At 52.5% G+C, this 19997-nt stretch overlaps 1 protein-coding gene across 9 annotated transcripts in view; it reads right to left on the minus strand.

Moving 5' to 3' along the window:
• DLG4 (discs large MAGUK scaffold protein 4) overlaps positions 1 to 19997 on the minus strand; it is a 122382-nt gene that overhangs the window by 14911 nt on the left and 87474 nt on the right. For all 9 annotated transcript variants that reach the window (XM_053261496.1, XM_053261491.1, XM_053261488.1 and 6 more), the window contains 14 exons: positions 19770 to 19823; positions 18575 to 18625; positions 18297 to 18421; positions 16633 to 16802; positions 14710 to 14846; positions 13348 to 13492; positions 11391 to 11529; positions 7716 to 7872; positions 7508 to 7610; positions 7195 to 7309; positions 5444 to 5620; positions 4092 to 4128; positions 3036 to 3063; positions 2753 to 2800 (listed from right to left, as the gene is read on the minus strand). In XM_053261496.1, coding sequence (XP_053117471.1) covers positions 2753 to 2800; positions 3036 to 3063; positions 4092 to 4128; positions 5444 to 5620; positions 7195 to 7309; positions 7508 to 7610; positions 7716 to 7872; positions 11391 to 11529; positions 13348 to 13492; positions 14710 to 14846; positions 16633 to 16802; positions 18297 to 18421; positions 18575 to 18625; positions 19770 to 19823 — 1486 coding nt within the window. The remainder of the gene's footprint in view (positions 1 to 2752; positions 2801 to 3035; positions 3064 to 4091; positions 4129 to 5443; positions 5621 to 7194; positions 7310 to 7507; positions 7611 to 7715; positions 7873 to 11390; positions 11530 to 13347; positions 13493 to 14709; positions 14847 to 16632; positions 16803 to 18296; positions 18422 to 18574; positions 18626 to 19769; positions 19824 to 19997) is intronic.

Consider the following 19997-nt stretch of genomic DNA (forward strand, 5'->3'; position numbering starts at 1 on the left):
AGTGGGTCTGGTTTGCTCTTTGGGGGTTCTTTGACGTTGAGCCCTAGATCTGCAGCCACTCCATGGATCTGTTCCAAAAATATCTTTAAATCCTCAGATGGGGATGGGGGCTTTGGGTCCTCAATGAGTTTGGATGGCGTGGAACCCGATACGATGTCTGGGGATCTGAGTCCGTCCCTTATGAGAAAGAATGGGGTCACTGAGGATGGGAATCCCTTTCTGGGATTGGGTGAGCTGTTGCTGGTTCAGGCTGTGATGGTGGCAACGAAGCAGGTGCTACCACCTGAGGAATAACAGCTTTGCGCTTTGTGGCAGTGTCTTCCACAGTGGGTGGAACTGCAGTTAGGTTTGTATTCACTGTGTTAAGATGAAGGCTTCATGGGTCTGTCCCTTAAGCACTTGGGTTTGCCTCAAGGATGGAGGGGAGAGCACCCATGGCAACAGAGACCGTGATGGGGAGGCGATCGGCACTGAGGTGAGGACTGGCTCTTGGATCTGCGGTCGCGAGTGTAACGTGAGCCGCGATAGTAGCATTCAGGATGGTATTGTCTCTGGGTATCGTAATGCAGCTGGTAACAGAGATCCCTGTCATCCCATGTCAAAGCGATCATCAAAGCAGTATCCGTATTTTTTGCAAGAGTAGGAAGGAGAGCAATATGCCCGTCTGTGGTATCCTCTCTCTCGGGGGATCTGCCCAGAGAGTATTCCGGGAGCTCTCCTGCATCTGATGCCTCGGGATCTTCTCCCTGACCTGTTGGATCTCATGGGAGACTGCGGAGGCGGCTGTGATGGAATCGAAGGATGCTCCCTTGGTACTGGGGAGGTCTGGATGGGTACCGAGGCCATGGTTGAAGGTGGCTTCTTTGGAATCTTTGGGAAGTGAGGTCCCGAGGGCAGATCCATAGGCGTTTGGAGAGTTGGCGTTGAAGCAGCTAACCTCTTTTTATTCTAGGGAGTTCCAGGTCCAGTTGGAGGTTCTTCTTAAGTTCCTTTGTCGGTAGAGGCACCGTAGCCGAGCAGAGGTTGACGTCATGGTGGTAGGCTGATGTCAAGGAGGTTGAAGTCATGGCGGCAGGTAGTGAGTGGGGCTGAAGAAGAGTCCCCAATCCGGTTCTGGCTTCGAGTGTATCCTCAGGAGACTGAGTTGGGGCTGAGCAGGCCATCTGAGTTTGAGGGAGAAGAGCATGTTGGCCTACAACTTTCCCCCACAGTAGGGCCCTTAGCCTGGCCACTGGGTTGCGGTATGCTTGGAAGGGAAATTCTGGCAACGTCGGCAGGTCTCTGGGACGTGAGCTTCCCCTAGACACAGGAGGCTGACTTGGTGGCTGTCTGCTGATGGTCTTTGAGCACGGCAGCCTCCATGTTGCCTAAAGGTGGTTTTAATGGCCATACACCCCGCGGAATGCGGGGCATGGAGGAGGCGGGGACTGCTAAATGAGAAATGCCAAAAGGAACAACGAACTAAAATACTGAGAGATAGCCGCAGAAATCAATGGAACAAACAAGAGTAAAGGGAAGGGAAGCACTGAGAGCAAGAGAAAAAGCTCAGAAGTTCTCCAAATAGCCACTAAAAACACAGCAGGAGATGAAGCACTGGAGGGCGGGGGGCCCCTTGCTATATATACACAAGGGCAGGAGAGGGACCCTTCCCCACCTAAACTCTGAGAGCAGGAAGAACTTGGAACGCTCCCGAATGGGTCTCCACGCATGCGCAGAGCCCATCAATGTGAAGCACAGAGACCCTGAGGAAGGACAGGGAGATACTGGGGTGCTTGAGGCGAGGCACCAAACACAGCCACAACCCTAGTGGGATCCAGTTCCCTTTCAAAACTAGGGACACAGGAAGCTGCCTTCTACTGAGTCAGACCATCGGTCCACCTAGCTCAGCATAGTCTACCCAGACTGGCAGCGGCTTCTCCCAGCTTGCAGGCGGGAGTCTCTCTCAGTCCTCTCTTGGAGATGCTGCTGCCAGGGAGGGGACTTGGAACCTTCTGCAGGCAAGCCGGCAGGTGTTCTTCCACTGAGCTACAGCCCTGTCCCCTACGGGGAACATCTTACAGGGCTCACACATGTAGCCTCCCACTCAAATGCAAACCAGGGCAGACCCTGCATGGGGTGGGGGGGACAGTTTGCCAGCAGCCTCCTGGTCTCTCCTCGTGCTCCCTGCAAGCTTGCAAGGTGTGTGAGGAGAGATGCTACTGGCAAGCATTAGATCGGTCCCAAAGGGCCACTCCAACGTTAGCAGCGGGGGCGGGCAGGGGGAGATCTTGCCACCCTGCTGGTGCTCCAATTACCTCGCCTCACCTCATGAAAGGGCCGCCCCTGGGAGGGAAGGAGGAAGCCCATTGCAGAGCGATTCCAATCTTCACGTCATCAACTGCACTGGGCTCTTACGAAGCAGGAGAGGATGGGTCCCTGCCCCGAGGGGCTTACAATCTCCAGGGACACAGACAAGACAATGGAGGCAGGAGGAAGCCGGGGAAGAAGGTGTGTTCCCTACAGTTGCACATGCTTAACTTGCTTAAAGCAGGACGTGGGGCTGAAGGGCTTGTGCCAAAAGATTCTGGACGGGTTGCAGTTTGAGACCCCTGGCTGAGACCGAGAGATAGGGAGGGAAGGGAGGGCAGGTGGAGAGAGACAGACAGAAAGATGTGCAGAGAAAGAAAGAAAGAAAGAAAGAAAGAAAGAAAGAAAGAAAGAAAGAAAGAAAGAAAGAAAGAAAGAAAGAGGGAGGGAGGGATTGGACGGTTACCTTCCATTTGTACGACGGTTTCGTAACTCAAGACAGCATCTTCTCGACCTGGGAGAGGAAGGAGAATGAAAGTGAAAGTGAGCCTGTCCCAGCTGGGCCCCCAGAGTCCGTCCACCTCCACCCTCTCCTTCTGGGGAGGACGGGGGGGGGGGAGGACAGGGGGAGAGAAGAGCCAGGCTCTGGGGCAGCTGGAGGGGCGACGGTGGGGTGGGGGAACCGAAAGGACAGGTTTGGAAAAGGAGCAAAGTGGAAGGCAGAGTCAGACGGACAGACAGACACCCACCTTGAGAGCCCGATCCTGGCACCCGGTCCTGGAGAGGGAAGAAAGAGAGAATGAAGAGAACCAAGCGAGGAGCAGAGAGAGAGACCCACACAGGGGGACAGAGGGAAGGAAGAGAGAGAGGAGTAAAGCGAATGCCCAAGCCAGCCCCACGAAGGTCTCAGCACTTCCTGTGAGGAGGGGGCACAAGCTGGGCAGGGGGGCTCCCCTGTGCTAAATGCCAGAGTGGCCAAATGCAGAGAGGAGACAGACGTGGGTTTCCCCCACAGTTGGCAACCAGGAGGGTTTCAGCCGGGGCAAGACCCTTATACAAAACTATGGTGTAGCCACACCTGGAGTACTGCGTACAATTCTGGTCACCACATCTAAAAAAGGACATTGCAGAACTGGAAAAGGTGCAGAAGAGGGCAACCAAGATGATCAGGGGCCTAGAGCACCTTCCTTATGAGGCAAGGCTACAACACCTGGGGCTATTTTAGTTTAGAAAAAAGACGACTGCGGGGAGACATGATCGAGGTCTATAAAATCATGCATGGGGTGGAGAAAGTGGACAGAGAGAAATTCTTCTCCCTCTCACATAACACTAGAACCCGGGGCCATCCCACGAAATTGATTGCCGGGAAATCTCGGACCAACAAACGGAAGTACTTTTTCACACAACGCATAATCAACTTGTGGAATTCTCTGCCACAAGATATGGTGACAGCCAACAACCTGGATGGCTTTAAGAAGGGTTTGGATAACTTCATGGAGGAGACGTCTATCATTGGCTACTAGTCTGAGTATAGGCCACCTCCTATAGGCCACCTCCAGCCCCAAAGGCAGGATGCCTCTGAGTCCCAGTTGCAGGGGAGGAACAGCAGGAGGGAGGGCATGCTCTCAACATCTGCCTGTAGGCTTCCAGTGACATCTGGTGGGCTACTGTGCGAAACAGGATGCTGGACTAGATGGGCCTTGCTCCTGATCCAGCAGGGCTGTTCTTATGAGTGTGTGCGAGGATTTGTAGGGGAAACACCTTGTGCTTTCCAACAGTTTCCTCTTCCAAAGAATGTGGCTTACCTTTGCTTTTAGCCGTGTCCACTCTCGCCGCTCGACCCTGTGTGTGCGTGAGAGAGAGAGAGAGAGAGATATGCATACTCAGAGCTAGCATGCAAACTATTTTCACAGGAACCCGCCCTACTGAGTCAGACCCTTGGTCAATATAGCTCAGTATTGTCAACACTGACTAGCAGCAACTCTCGAAGGTTTCAGGCAGGAGACTCTCCCAGCTTCCCTGGAGATGCTGCCATGACTAAATAGCCATGGAATGCACTGAATTTCCAAATGGCCAGTAGCCGTTTAGTACATCCCCTAGAGTCTACATGACCAGACACATGGTGTCAGCCTAGAAGACTAGGAACAGAACAAGCTGCTTTCAGACCCGCAGCCCATCCAGCTCAATACTGTCAACACTGACTGGAAGCAGCGTCTCCAAGGTTTCGAGCAGGTATCTTTCTCAGCCCTACTTGGAGATGCTGCCAGAGATTGAACTTGGGGTTTTCTGCAGGCAAAGCAGAGCATCTTCCATTGAGCTATGGTCCCATTCCTTAAGGGGAATATCTTACAGTGCTCACATGCAGCCACTCATCTCGATGCAAACCAAATCAGACCCTGCTTAGCAAAGGGGTCAACTTATGCTCGCTAGCACAAGACCAGCTCTCCTCTGCAAATAATTGTTCCCTTCCCTCTTCCCTTCCTTTTACATAGGAAAACATAGGAAGCTGCTGTATACCGAGAAACTCGTGATCCATCTAGCACAGCACTGTCTACTCTGACTGGCAGCAGCTCTCCAAGGTTTCAGGCAGGAGCCTCTCCCAGCCCTCCCTGGAGGTGCCACCAGGGACTGAACCTGGGAACTTAGGAAGCTGCCATGTACTGAGTCAGACCATCGGTCTAGCTAGCTCAGTATTGTCTTCACAGACTGGCAGCGGCTTCCCCAAGGTTACAAGCTGGAGTCACTCACAGCCCTATCTTGGAGATGCTGCCAGGGAGGGAACTGGGGACCTTCTCTCTTCCCAGAGGGGTTCCATCCCAGGAGGGGAAGATCTGACAGTGCTCACATGTGGTCCCCCATTCAAATGCAAGCCAGGGCAGACCCTGCTTAGCTAAGGGGACAAGTCATGCTTGCTGCCACCAGACCAGCTCTCCTCTCATAGGCTGTATGGATGGGGGACTTCCTTCCCGGAGACCCCGGGCACCCCACAAAGCGTGCTGCTTCAGGCTGCAGAGGACCCCTTCCTCTGGGGGCAGGATGCCCCTCCCTGCCTGGCTTGGGGTTCAGCCGAGGGACCTTGGGCATGCAAAGCAGAGGCTCCCCGCCCCTGAGCTACGGCCCCATTTCTCCCCCTCATTCTCCAGCCTCCTTTCATTACCGTCTCTTGCTGGGGATGAACCCAATTTCGTCACTGTCACTGTCCGGATGGACGCGCCGCGCCTGCCACCATTCCTCATCGGAAGCGTCAATCACGTGCAGGACGTCTCCAAAATGGAAGCTCAGGGCCTGACTCAGGAATCCGCAGTCCTTCGTCTTGTCGTAGTCAAAGAGCGCCCTGCAGAGAGCGGAAGGGGGAGCAGGAGGTGAACCCAGGAGCCCCGACAGGCAGTCCTTTCTTGAGCAGGGGGGTTTGCCGTTTCAAAGACCCAGTGAAGGGACTTCGTCGACAGAGGAGGTGGCGTGATGCCTCTGGACGTTCTGAATACAAACCTTACCCATACTTTCCCCCTGCTCACTGAACAAAAGAGGCACCTTTTAAAAGCAGTGATTCTCTTATAGTTTGCAGGGGGAGAGCAACTGGCCCTGTCCAACCCCAGCACAGCATCCCTCCAGTGGCTGTTGCTGGTGTCTAGCTTTTGTTCTTTTTTCAAATTGTGAGCCCTTTGGGAACAGGAAGCCAGACGTACTTGTATTCGTATTCATACTAAAAATAAATAAATGCCATTCTGCTTCTGGATTCCTTTTGATTTAGGACTTGCAAGCTGTTTTGGACCTGTCTACAAAGGCTAAACAGAATTTAGATATCAATAGGTGTAAGAGTTTTTCCTTGATCTGAACTATTTTTGTAATTCTGTATATTATGGATTCAGTAGGGGTATCTCAATTATTATTTATTTTATTCATATTTATATACCGCCTGATATGTATATCCCTAGGTGGTATATATAATTTGTATGGTATATTCAATAATAAATATGTATGAATGCCGATGTGGAGAGGAAATTATATTTATTTATTTCAACACATACATCCCACCTTTCTACACTTGAGACTTACAATCTCTATCTCTCACTGGTCTATGACTATAATCAAATCAATTCCAATTCAGTTCAATCTCTTGCTCTGCAAATTAAAACAATCCCAGCGATACAACCACCAAATGAAGAGCATCATAAAAACCTCCATATTGGCAGAGGTCCATTCAAGAGAGGGTGTTGGCAAAGGAAAGTATTCTGCGCAGAGATGTTACTCAGCTGCCACTGGGCTAGAACGAATTGTTAGGAGGAGATATGATAGGGAACTGGCATCCAAGTTGATGTATTAGATTATAGATTATATGTTTCTTTTCTTTTTTCCTTTTTCTTTCTGTGTTGGCTGTTCTTTAATATTTCTTTAAATAAATAAATTTAAAAGGGGGAAAAAGAAAGCCTTCTGGGGGATGCTACCCCTCAGATGGGGGAAGGTGGGCCTACAGGGCAGTGGACCAGGGCCCAGTTGATCCAACGGGGCTCTGGGACTGGAAGAGGCAGGGCTGGCCTCAGGTGGCAGGTTTTGGGGGGCACCAGCAGGGCAGCGAGATGCCCCTGCAGCTGCCACCGGAGCGGCTCTCCCTTGGACCAGCCGGACCAAGTTTAACCCGGAGCTTTGCCTCTCCTGACACTCGTGGCAAAGCAGGCAAGAAGCACAAAGAGAGCAGAGGAGGCTGCTGGCCCTATGCCCTCCTCCACGACCCCCGTGCACTGTCAAAACTTGCAAGGGTCAGTTGGGAAAGGGGGCTGGCCCGCCGGCAGGGTCACAGGAAAAGACCCCACTTGGCCCCTGGCCTCCTCCGCTGTGATGCACACGCCTGCCAAGCGGACTGGCGACACTAAGTGGGGAGAAGGCAGGTGCAAAGTGGGGGTGTCTCACCGGATGTAGAAACCCCGCTTGGGGTTGCTCCGCAGCGACGCGGTCCCTGAGCCCAAACTGCTGTTCATCAGCTGCTCCCGGAGATCATGGATCTTGGCCTCAAAGCGGCTGTATTCTACAGTGGGGGGGGGGGGTGATTGACAGGTCAGTGCCACCCTCATCCCCTGAAGGCATTGCCCAGCATGACTCACAGCCAAGCACTGGACCTTTCATCCACCCTGGTGCCCACCAGTTCCCCCCGCAACAGGGAAGGGGGCCTCCACATTTAGTGGTGCAGACCCAGGACCCCCTCCCAGGGGGCTCATGAGCGCACCGTCTGGCTTGTACTGAGCGAAGATGGTGACCGTCTGCCCAGCATTCTTCAGAGCAATGGCTGCCTGCTCGTGAGTAGCATTCCTGAGATCCACACCATTGACCTGGGAAGGGAGGCAAGCAAGAGAGCATTACTCAGGCTGACGCAGGGTCTGGCCCGCCCGTATCCCAACTCTCCCAACCAGCCATGGCCTGCAGATGCTTCATACCGAGAGGATCTGATCCCCTTTCCGGAGCTCCCCGCTGAGGTCGGCTGGCCCCCCGGCCAAGATGAAGGAGATGAAGATCCCCTCGCCGTCCTCACCCCCCACAATGTTGAAGCCCAGCCCCGTTGAGCCACGGTGGATGACAATACGGCGCGGTTCCCTGCAGAGGGAGGAGAGATTGGGGGAGAGAAACTGGGGTGAAAGTGCCCTTCTCACTAGCTAAAGGGTGTCCCCTTCCAAAGGCAACATGGAGAGACTGCCAGACATCAAGGTCCCCAAGCACCATGTAAGCACATATAAGGAACGCCTATCTAAAGGCGTTATTTATATGTGTTTACAGCTTCTAATATGTGTTTAAAAGTTGTGTTTAAAGCAGTGTGTAAGGCTGTGTTGTAGGCTGATTGATAGACAGCAGTAACAGCAATGAGATCCTTGCAGGAAGGAGAGAGAAACCCTGCTTGAAATGCAGGCAGGAAGGCAGTGAGAGAGAAAGAGAAAGAGAGAGAGAGAGGGAAAGCAGTTAGAAACCAGCTGGAAGACAGTTGGTCAGCCAGTTAAGAGGGGAGAGAGGGTGATCTGGAGGCTTCAAGGGAAAAAAGTGTACTGGGAAAAAGGTCTTCTCCAAGGAAAGACTTCTCCTAGGAAGAGAGAAGCAGGGCTTACGTAGAGGCAGTGGGTAAATCTGCTCTCTACTATTTATTTATTTGAAATATTTATACCCCGCCTCTCCGGTGCACTACTGCTCGAGGCGGCTCACAACCATAAAATAGATACAAGATACAATAAAAATAATAAAATTAAACAAATTAAACAAACAAGTTAAAAGTCAGATTAAAAACCACAATCATTATTAGGTTCAAATTAAAAATTATCTTAAAAGCTAAAAACTGAAGATTATAAAAAGCTAAAGGACCTACCAGATTTTTTTTTTTTAAGGAGCATTAAAAAGCCTCCTTAACAAGGTGTGTTTTAAGATGTTTCTTAAAAACACTGAGGGAGGGAGCAAGGCGAAGCTCTTCAGGGAGGGCGTTCCTAAGCCGAGGGGCCACAATCGAAAAGGCCCTGTCTATGTGAAGCTATCATTGCCTGTGTGAAGACCTAAGAATCCTCAGAAAGGAGGAAGGTCAGAAAACAAAAGACCCAAGCCTGGCCCTCCAGCCCCAAGGCGGAGAAAGGAAAGAAGGAAAGAAGCAGAACCACCAAAAGGCTGTTCAGATGCAATGGGGCAAGTCACACGATTTTCCTGGGCGGGCTGAGAGGGGCGGAGTGGGGAGGCTGCACTTCACCTCCCTACCCCCATGACATCCGAGCCTTCCTTCATCACCAGCGAGCCTCCCGCGTGCCCAGACGGACAGCCCTGCTCCATGCAGCCCTGTGAAGCATGGAACAGGGCGGAGGGATCTGGATGCTGGAACTTGTTGATCTGGCATCCTTCAATGCAATGCGCGGCACACACGTTAGCAATAGCAATAGCACTTACATTTATATACCGCTCTATAGCTGGAAGCTCTCTAAGAGGTTTACAATGATTTTTAGCATATTGCCCCCAACATTCTGGGTACTCATTTTACCAACCTCGGAAGGATGGAAGGCTGAGTCAACCTTGAGCCCCTGGTCAGGATCGAACTTGCAACCTTCTGGTTACAGGGCGGCAGTTCTACCACTGCGCCACCAGGGGCTCCTTTGCATTGGGGATTCTCCTGCCAGGCGGGCACTCTATGTGCCTGTCTCTGTGACTCACGCGAGACCCAGTAGCCAGGGCAAGGGTGCAAGAGCTCCCTTAACCTTGGCTAAAAGCCGGCTTTGTTAAGGGGGTTAGGTGGGCGGGGAACAGAGGGACAGCCCAGGCAGGGTTAGGCTGGTTGTGAAAAAACAGTAATAATAATTTCATTTAACATATTTTTATACTGCCCAAAACTTGTGTCTCTGGGTAGTTAAATTCATTTAAGACATTATATCAATTAAACAATTAAAATCATTTAAACATTAAAACCATTAACATTAAAAAATCTTTTAAAACCAACATTAAAAATTAAAACCATAAATCTAATTAAAAGCCTGGGTGAATAAATGTGTCTTCAGTGCCTTTTTAAACAAGTTGCCAGAGATGGGGAGGCTCTTATTTCAACAGGGAGCGCATTCCAAAGTCCAGGGGCTGCAACGGAGAAGGCCTGGTCCTGAGTAGCCGCCAGACGAGTTGGAGGCAGCCGCAGGTGAACCTCTCCAGATGATCTTAACAGGTGGTGGGGTGCATGGCAAAGAAGATGTTATCTTAAATAACACGTTTTCTTTATTCACCCAGGTTTTAATCAACTTATAGAATCTATCATTGTTTTAAATTGCTTTAATATTTTAACAGTTTTTAATCTGTTTTATTGTAAATTGCCCAGAGACATGAGTTTTGGACGATATACAAATATGGCAACTAAATTAAATTGAATTGAATTAAACAAAGTAAATAAGTAAATAAAACTCTTTATTATATGAAGAATAGCACCATTGCAGTAGGTTGTAAATAAAGACAACACCCTGAAGCCAACCCACTTCTTGACACTGACACCTCACAACCACCACGCTTCTTAAAACTTAGGCTAGAACAATAAAACATGTTGTTCTACTATTAACAAGGAATAAGAACGTTTTAATTTCTCTTCTACATCACCGGGGTGCTTTCCAGATTAGACCCTGCAATGGGAACACGTCGGATCTCGGAAGGGGGATTCCACACTTCCTGCGTTTTGACACCGCTGTCCCTACACGGACAGCAGGGTGCCGTTCACACTGCTAGTGCCGACAGCGACTAGTCGGAGGGCTAGGGGCCACCTCCAGCCTCAAAGGCAGGATGCTTCTGAGTACCAGTTGCAGGGGAGTCACTGCAGGAGAGAGGGCATGCATGCCCTCAACTCTTGCCTGTGGCTTCCAGAGGCACCTGGTGGGCCACCGTGTGAAACAGGATGCTGGACTAGATGGACCTCCTTGGGCCTGATCCAGCAGGGCTGTTCTTAATCGCTGTGATATAGAGCTAGGGCATCATATATCCGGTGTAAGGAAGTTGCTGTTTTTTCGGGTTGTTAGTTGCTGCAAGACTGCTCCCCCTGCTGTTTACGTTTTCAATGCAACTTGCCTGAACGGAGGCATTTTGCAGCTGTTGAGCAGCTAGTCTGGAAAGCACCCATAAGAGACATGTTACCACACAACAAACCAGAGAGGGAGAAGGCAATTTTTGTTCTCGGATCCTGCCATAAGAGGTCTGAGTGGTGGCAGCAGATACCCTGCAGCAGGGAGACCCTCATACACCTTCCCCTAAAGTATTCTGGGAGTTGCAGTCTGGGAATTATGGTTGGGCAATATGCAGGGAATTCTCCACTAGAGACCATGAACGCCCCTGCCCTCTCCAACAGAATTCTATCACCCTGGAGAGAAGGAATGGCCATTCAAACAGTTTAAGGGTAGTACAGATTTGCCCGCGGGTGGAGTTTACTTCTCCAGAAGTGCAGAAATGGCCCAGGAAGGAAAGCATCTTCCTGTGATGTTTGGAAAGATGGACAACACAGAGGAATGAACATTGGCACCCCATGTACAGAGCCATGGAGAGCAAAGGTCACGTGACAATACGGGAGAATGACGCTGCCACACCCAGAGGGAGGAGCCAGGGAGGCTCTGTAGCGCAGAGCTTACCTGGGAATATCTTCCTCGCCCATCAGCTCCTTAGGGATGGGGGAATACCTCCGAGGGGAGGTGGGGGTCATGGCTTGTGGGTAGTCAGTACCCAGGTAACTCTGGTGACCAATCTCATTGTCCAGATGTTGGGAGTAGGCTGCCAGAAACAAAAGCAGGATTTTAAGATTTAAAAGAACATTAAAAGAAAAGGAAGAGTATGCAACAGTGGTCTCTTCATAAAGCAGATTGCAAGAGAGAGAGTTTTCATTAAATCTGGCAACGCAGATTCAGGCGATACAATAAAGGAAAATAACTTCCCTCACGTGTCTAACTGAACTGGTCCCTATCTTGTTACTCATAAGCAGGGATCTTCCTGCTGTCTCCAGCCTCCAGGCTGTGGCCTTCCCATTTCCCCAGCAGCTTCTCAGCCAGCTGCTTCCTCAGGGCACTCTTGGGACAGAACAAACTCAAGAAAAACCTCTCTCTTCTTCTGTAGCTGGCTGAGTATATAGTTCATGCCCAGTCCTCTGGATTGGTCCTCCTGTTTTGATTTCTCCAGGCTTGCCCCCTTATTATCTCCCCTTATATATGTCCTCTGCTGAGAAAAGATGCACCTTTAAAAAGTGGCGATTCTCTTTATTTAGCAGGGGGAGAGCAATTGGCCCTCTCCATCCCCAGGCACAGCATCCCTCCAGTGGCTGCTGCTGGTGTCTATCTTATCTTCCTTTTTTAGATTGTGAACCCTTTGGGAGACAGGGGGCCCTTTTACTTACTTATTTATGTATATCTAAGCAAACTGCTTTGGGAACTTTGGTTGAAAAGCGGGATATAAATATTTGTCATATTTGTATTCATATTCGTATGAAGATAAATGACCCACCCTCCCAGTAGTTGCTCTAAGTGAGGTCTAGTCCTCCCTCCAATCCTTCCCTTCAGTACAGCCTCCCATATCCATTGGGTATAACATTCCAGAGCCCAGGAACAGCTACAGAGAAGGTCCCGTGTCACTCCCAGGCGAGCTGGCAGCAACTGGAGACAGAACTCTCCTGATGACCTTAAAGTGCAGTGCGGATCATCCTGAAGAAGGTGCTCTCCTAGGTAACCCGGTCCTAAGCCATTTAGGGCTTTAAAGGTAATTACCAGCACTCTGTATTTTGCCCGGAAACACATCGGCAGCGAGGCATGATATGTTCCCTACAAGAAACCCTGGAGAACAATCTGGCTGCTGCATTTCAAACTAACTGAAGTTTCCAAACAACATTCAAAGGCAGCCCCACGAACAGCGCATTGGAGTAGTCAAGCTGAGAAGGTACCAGTGAGTTCACCACAGTTTTGAGATCATTATCTTCAAGGAACAGATGCAGCTGTCGTATCAACTGAACTTGATATAAAGCACTCCTGGCCATAGCCTCCACCCAGGTTGAGGCCTGGGTTCAGAAGCACTCCTAAGCTACAACATACCTGTTCCTTCGTGGAGAGTGCAACCCTTTCCAGAACAGGAAGTTCCACCACATCCCTCAAATTATGACCGCTCACCGTTAGTACTTCCATCTTGTTTGGATTCAGCTTCAATTCATTATCCCTCACCTATCCCATTACCGCCTCCTGATGATGATGTCATGGAGAAATAGATTTGCATATTGATAATACCCTGCTCCAAATCTCCAGATGCTCTCAATTATGAACATATTCATGAAACAATAACATTGAGAAAATTTAAGCTCATACATTTTGCAAACACATTCAAATTTAGGAGAGTCTGCTTGAGAATATTCTCACCCCACCCTAGTAATTTCTGCCCCAGACTGCACTGAGCCAAGAATCCCCTTTTAGGTGGGTCTCTAAAAAAGGGCTTCTGTGGCTGGGGATGATGGGAGTTGTAGTCCAACAACATCTGAGCACCCAAGTTTAAGAAACCCTGTTCTAAAGCACACACAGTGTCAGGCGTTAAAGACAGAAAATAGAAATCACTCACAGGAAGTGATGTCGGGTGGGGCGTAAGAATCGTTCAGGTACACATTCGTGGGCTTGGCCACCTTCAGGTAGACAACGTCATACGTGTTCTTCAGGGCAGCCACGGCATCTTCGTGCATAACATCTTCCAAGCTGACGTTATTGACCTGGGGAGGTGGGAGGGGGTACAGTCAAAACGCTGCCTAGTCCATCCCTTTTGTCCAAAGAAAAGGGCTCTTGTCCAGAGCTCTGCCCACGCACCAGCAAACCGTCACATACCATGAGGGGCAAATGAGACACTCCACTCAAATCCAGACGACTCAAGCAAGTGAGCCAAGCTGCACACACCAGGGGGCGGCAAAGTCCCACCATTTAAATTCACCGTTTAAATTCCTTCCTGAGCTTAAACAGACTTGTACGCTTAATTTATATGGGCATCTGTCAGCTCATATGGGCATCATACATTTAGCTTATACGGGCATCAGTCAACAACTGAGCATGAGGTGGAAAGCAGACCCCTCGTTTTCCTCCTCAGCAACCATGGGGGCCCCCTCGTTTCTACTGTAGGCAATGCCAGGGTGAGCAGGGGGTGATCTCTGCCCCAGTGGCTGGCAGACCGGCGCTTGTTGGTGGAGGGGATCCACTTTGAGTTCTCTCCGCCCACCCTAGAGGCAGGGCCATGCCAGCAAGGCAAGTCTCCAAGCACCTTGTTGGGGGGTTCTGCCAACTTTTGTTGGCCAAATCCTTGTTGGGGGGCTCTGCCAATTCTTCGGCCCCACTGCTCCCATCCAATCCAGCCTCCTGCTTCTCCCCATAGAGGCCCACCAGATGCCTCCGTGAAGCCCACAAGTAGGATGCAAAGGCAATAAACCTGTTTGCTCCCTGCCTGCTGCCACCAGCAACCAATATTCAAAGGTACACTTCCTCTGTCCATGGAAGTTCTAGATCACCAACATGACCCCAAGCTGCTGATACTGTCCTCTTCCAGGAATCTGTCCAACCCCCCTTTGAAACCATCTGCGTTACCCACCATCACTACGTCTTCTGGCACATAGCGCAAGGTCAGCCAACCCGAGGGCCTCCAGCTGATGCTGGACTACAACTCCCATCATCCCCAGTGGTAGTCCAGCAACAGTTGGAGACGCTTGGGTTGGCCAGCCCTACGCTAGGTGAAGGAGAGCTTGCGTTTTGTTTGCCTTTCCGCTTTTTCCACACCACACATCATCATTTTATAACCCTCTGTTATACCGCAGAATTGCTAGAATGCTTTCTCAGCCTGGCACAACCTGAATTTCAGACCCCCTCTCGTTGCCTGCAGCCGGGGCACAGACCAGGCCACCGGGCCCATCTGCCCTGGCATCAGGCCAGCTCTGCCCACGCTTACCGCCAAGATCTTGTCCCCGATCTGCAGGCGCCCGTCCTTGTGGGCTGCCCCGCCCTCAATGATTTTGGTGACGTAGATGCTGTTGTCTCCAGGAATGTGCTGGTTCCCGACGCCGCCTGCAATGCTGAAGCCCAGCCCTGCGAGGAAGGAAGGCGGGAGGCGCCAGAAATGAAGGGCGGGAGGGACAAAGAGGTCGGCGGCATCTTTAGGGGTGGGGCTTCTGAAGAGGGTGGGGCTTATTCCCCCCCCCCCCGCAGGAGGGGCCTTTGTAGGAAGGTGGCAAATTCTTCCCAGTGAGGAGGAACAGGTTTGGCACCATGTTTCTGGGCAAAGTCCTGCACTGAGCCCCACCTCCCATGGGGCACATGTCAAGCACACGTGCACTGCCCCCTCCCAGGGTGCCTATCTTTCCAGGAAAGTGAAGCAGGCAGCGGACGGTGGCAGAGCTGAAGAAGGAGAGGGCCTCTTCTGCCCAGGCAGCTACCCCAGGGGGCGGGCATCACCCGGAGAAGCAGGAGCCCAGGAGGAGGGGGGTCTCGGGGATGGGCCAGATGGCCTCTCCAACAGATGTTGCAGATGTTGGCACTGGGCCAACAGTGACCCAATGCCACTGCCAAGTAGGAAACTATCGGGGAGCATGGAACCGCCGAGGAAGGGTGGGATTTCTCTGTAGGACCAAGCATGTGGTTTCTTAACAGTAGAGATGTCTCTTTCCGGACATCAGAATCTTCCCGTAGCAGCACACAAAGGCTACCACCCCGGCTTGTTCTTTATCCACTGATTCTGGTACATTCAGAGGTGCGCTGCCTCTGCCAATGGAAGCTCCACTTGAGAAGCCTTTTGCAGTGAGAGATGCCGATGCCTCCAAGGGAAAGGGGATCTCTCTAGGGATGAGGTTATTCTATGAGGGGCGAATCTCTCCCTGGTGAGGGGCAAAAAAGCTCAAGGAGGCAGGGTCTCCTTGGGATGGGTGGAGCTGCTCCTAAACGGTAGGCAGGATGCTTCCAAAGGGCAGAGCCTCTTTACATCATCCAGGCTGGACTACCGCAGAGCATCGTACATGGAGCCGTCCTTGGAGACTTCTCAGAAACTTCAATGGGTCCAAAACCCAGTGGCAAGACTGTTGACCAGGACAGGCCAAAGGGAATATATGCTGCCAGTTCAGGAAACGCTGCTCCACTTTCTGAGGACCATTCCCAGTGTTAGCGGCTACCCTGAAAACCCTAAAGCAGGGGTTTCCCACCTTGGGTCCCAGACTGTGTTGGACAACACCCATAATCCCCTGCCATAATGGTATTTGTCCACTGTGGCTGGGAATGATGGGAGTTGTAGTCCAAGACCATCTAGAGGCCCAGGATGGAGAACCCCTGCCCTAAACAGCTGGGGGGCCAGGAGCCGGTAGGGTGGATTCTCCCCACATGAGCCTGTTTGCAGGCCCTTCTTCAGGACCTCTGGCCCTTGGAGGTCAGGCAGGTGGCAACTGAGAGAAGGGCTCCATGGCTACCGTGCCCCGCTTTTGGAAGCCCTCCTTGCCGATGCTCAGCTGGGGCAGCCTTGGGGGGTCTTTGGGGCCTCAGGCCAAGACCTCCCGCTGCCCTGGGACATTGGATGCCTCCTGCCTTCAACTCCTCCGGGGCCTGCTGCTGTGCTCTGACTGCTCTCCTGTCTCCAAGGCCATCATCTTTGTGTGTTTATTTCGGGTCTTTCGCTCCTCCTGTAAGCCAGCCTGAAAATGGCAACACTGACAGGCCCCTATAAAGCCAAACCATCCGAGGGGCCCCTTCCTCTCCACACATCCAGCAGATGGGGCCGGGAGATGGTCTGGTGGCGGGGAGGGGGACAAAACGGTTCTCCCTTTATCAGCTGCTTCTCCGCCACTGGTGTGGGGTGTCTCTCTGGCGGGGTGGGGCCAGGCCCCCTCACCTTTGGGGCCTTTGATCAGCTTGATCTCCATCACCTTCTCGGCGAGGGGCTTCCTGCGCATGACGTAAAGGCGCACGATGGAGCCGGCCTCCTTCAGCGCCTCCACGGCCGTGCTATGCGTCACTTCCCGCACGTCCACATCATTGACAAAGAGGATGCTGTCGTTCACCCTGAGCCGCAGGCGGAGCGGAGAGGGAGAAGGCGCCGTCAACGGGGGCAGGGGTGTTTGGGGGGCTGCAGGTGATGCCCGGAGCGCCGAAAGCCAGAGACGGGCGGTCGCCACCCATCTCCGCTCAGAATGGAGTTCACCGCCCCTCCCTGCGCTTTCCCCCAAGAATTATTTGCTCAGAAAGAATGAGCTCTTCCGCGAGCTTCTTGCCAGCAGCCTGAGAACCCCAAAGCCCTAGCAAACTACAAATCCCAGAAGCCTTTGCAGGGGAAAGCTCCTGTTCCTAAGGCTTGGAGATCCATGGGACAAGCCTGCTGGAAGTTTGCGGGGGGGGGGGGAGGAAAGGAGGAGAGGGTGGGTGGGTGTTGGAAGGGGAGGGGCTCCAGCAGTCCAGCTTAGTGGTAGGGCTCCTGCTGGGCATGCAGAAGGCCCCAGCTTCAATCCCTGGCAGCATCTCCAGGGAAAGCTTGCACGGGGGGTGGGGGGGGATCCTTGTCTAAGAGAGTTGCTGCCAGTCAGTGTATAGACCAGGGATTCTCAGCGTTGGGTCCCCAGATGTTATTGGACTTCAACTCCCAGAATCCCCAGCCCCAGTGGCCTTTGGTAACATCTGGGGACCCAACCTTGAGAATCCCTGGCGTAGCCCATCCTGAGCTGGATGGGACCCAGGGTGGGGCCCAACGGACAGCAGCTGCCTATGCTTTCTTCCTATGGACACAGACCAAGTTCTTCTGGAGCCAAGCCAACCTTCAAAGAGGCCTTTGTCTCATCCAAAGGGACTTTTGGTGTGGGGGAGGGAGGGGAGGCCTGAGCGCCCCAATTCCAAAACTCAGCAAGGTAACCCCAGCTTCACACCCTGAGACCCACTCTCCAAGCTTCAGGCTGTGCCGTGTGCGTGATGGATGGGGAGCCAGGTGGGGCAGGCTCTGCATGGGACATGCACCCAACCCCAGCTCTGAGCCTTCCCTTGAACAGGACCCCTGCCTCAGACAAGGTCCTGCTTCCAGGCAAGGCGAGCAGTCCTGAGCAAGACAGAGCCAAGCAACCTCTTCCACAGCCACCGGGACGGGCTGCAGGGGCCAAGCGACATAGGCACACAGGAAGCTGCCTTCTACTGAGTCAGACCCTTGGTCCACCTAGCTCAGAGTGGCTTGCACTGATGGGCAGCAGCTCTCCAAGGTTTCAGGCAGGGGTCTTTCCCTGCCCTACCTGGAGATGCTGCCAGGGAGTGAACCTGGGACCTTCTGAGGAGACAAAGGCAACAGTCCTGGGATTCAGAGCTACACTGCCTCTGAACATGGAGGTTCTCTAGAGCTAAGGTGGCTAGTAGCCACTGACAGACTCATCCTCCTCCACTAATCTGCCCAATCCTCTTTGAAATCCACCCTCACCACGCCTTGTGGCAGTGAGTTCCATACACCCATCCCGCCTGCTTATCAAATGAATATCTCAGGCAGCTTCTCCCCGCATCCGACCCCTCCCTAGCCACCAGTACCTTAGTCTTCCGTCTTGTGCCGCTGCCCCGCCAGGAATGATCTTTGTGATGAAGATACTGGGGTCATCCCCAACGTGGGGGTTGTCGGTGCCTCCAGCGATACTGAACCCCAAACCGGAGTTACCCTGGAAGAGAGAGCCGTTCCCCATCCACCCACCCCACAAAAACTAGAGTTTAGTTGGCACAAGGGCCTAGCAGGGAACCCCCCCACCCCACCCCCCAGGGCTCTTTGGGCGACTTCCTCCCCGGCCAGCCTCCGTTCCTGTCCCAGGAATTACCCGTTCTAGAGTTATCTCCTCGTACTCCATTTCGCCTTCTGTTCCATTTACCTGGAGAAAGACAAGAGCGGGGGGGGGGGGGGGAGAGCGTCAATCAATGCTGCGTCCCAGGAAGGAGACCCGTGGCAGGCTAAGTGGGAGTCGATTCTGGGGGCAGGCAGGGTGGGGAGGAAGCTGGGCCGGTGATTTGCCTGCGGGTCCCAGCGGGGATCTGAAACGTCTGTCTACTGCCATCTGCAGAGATAACACAGAATTATCTCCAGCTTTCACTTGGATGCCGACGTCTTTTCCTCTGGGCTGAGTTAGGAGCCTGGAGAAAGGAGGGCATCCAGGCGGAAGCAAGCGCACATCTGGAGCCCACTGCAGCTGCAAAAGCCCAGCACAGCGGCTGAGCTGTGAGTCTTGGGTTCAGATCTTGCCTCTGCCACAAACTCAGGAGGTGGCCTCGGGCAACACACTCTCTCTCTCGCCCTCCACAGCAAGGCGTGGAGCTTAGAGTGCCAGACTAGGGCTGGGGAGACCTGAGATCAATTCCTCATTCAGCCTTGAATCTGACTGGGTGACACTGGGCCAATCTTTTCTCCCTCAGCCTAACCTACCTCGCAGGGTTGTGGTGAAGTTAAAGATAACCATGTAGACTGCTCTGGGCTCCTTGGAGGAAGATGTCAACATAAACAAGTAACTAGATACGGGGGGTTACTAACAGTGACCGACCTAGCAGGGCTGTTGGGAGGAGGTCAACAAACTAATATAAACAGAACACTTTCAATACTAAATATAACCACAACAAGGGTCTGGGATATGCTAGAACAGGGTTTGCCAACCCAGATGTTGCTGAACGACAACTCTCGTCCTCCCCAGATACATCTTATTGTGGCTGGGGATGATGGGAGTGGTAGTTCAGCAACACCTGGGGTGCTGCAGATTGGGAACCCCTGTTCTAGAAGACACTAAGGTGGGACTCTGGCTAAGTGGAGGCTCTCTCGCTGTTGCTGGACTACAACAGCCATCATCCCCAGCTGCAACTTATGGTGGGCAGGGATAATGGGAGCAGCAGTCCAACACCAGCTGGAGAGCTCCAGGATGGCCACCCCTATACTCAGCTGAGCAGTGGAGAAAGCAGGCAGAGGGAGGGAGGAAGAGGGGAAACGGAAGCCATGAGTAACTGGAGGGCAGAGAAGATACAGCGACTCACATAAGCTGGTGCTTCTAAGGTATCTGTGTTCACGATCACCGGTGGGGAATTGGCCTAGGGAAAGAGAGAGAGAGAGAAACGATGGGGCTGACCGTTCCCAAGGCGGCGGCATCTCCCCGAACGAGAGCCTCACGGCGTTGGACTGGAAGGGGCCTCAGGTGGCGCAAGAGAGGCCAGGAGGCCTCCGACACCCTCGGGAGCTCCCTCGTGGAAACCCTTCTGGGCGAG

This window comes from Hemicordylus capensis, chromosome 6 (genome assembly GCF_027244095.1).
Source record: "Hemicordylus capensis ecotype Gifberg chromosome 6, rHemCap1.1.pri, whole genome shotgun sequence".
In the NCBI taxonomy this organism is placed as follows: Eukaryota; Metazoa; Chordata; class Lepidosauria; order Squamata; family Cordylidae; genus Hemicordylus; species Hemicordylus capensis.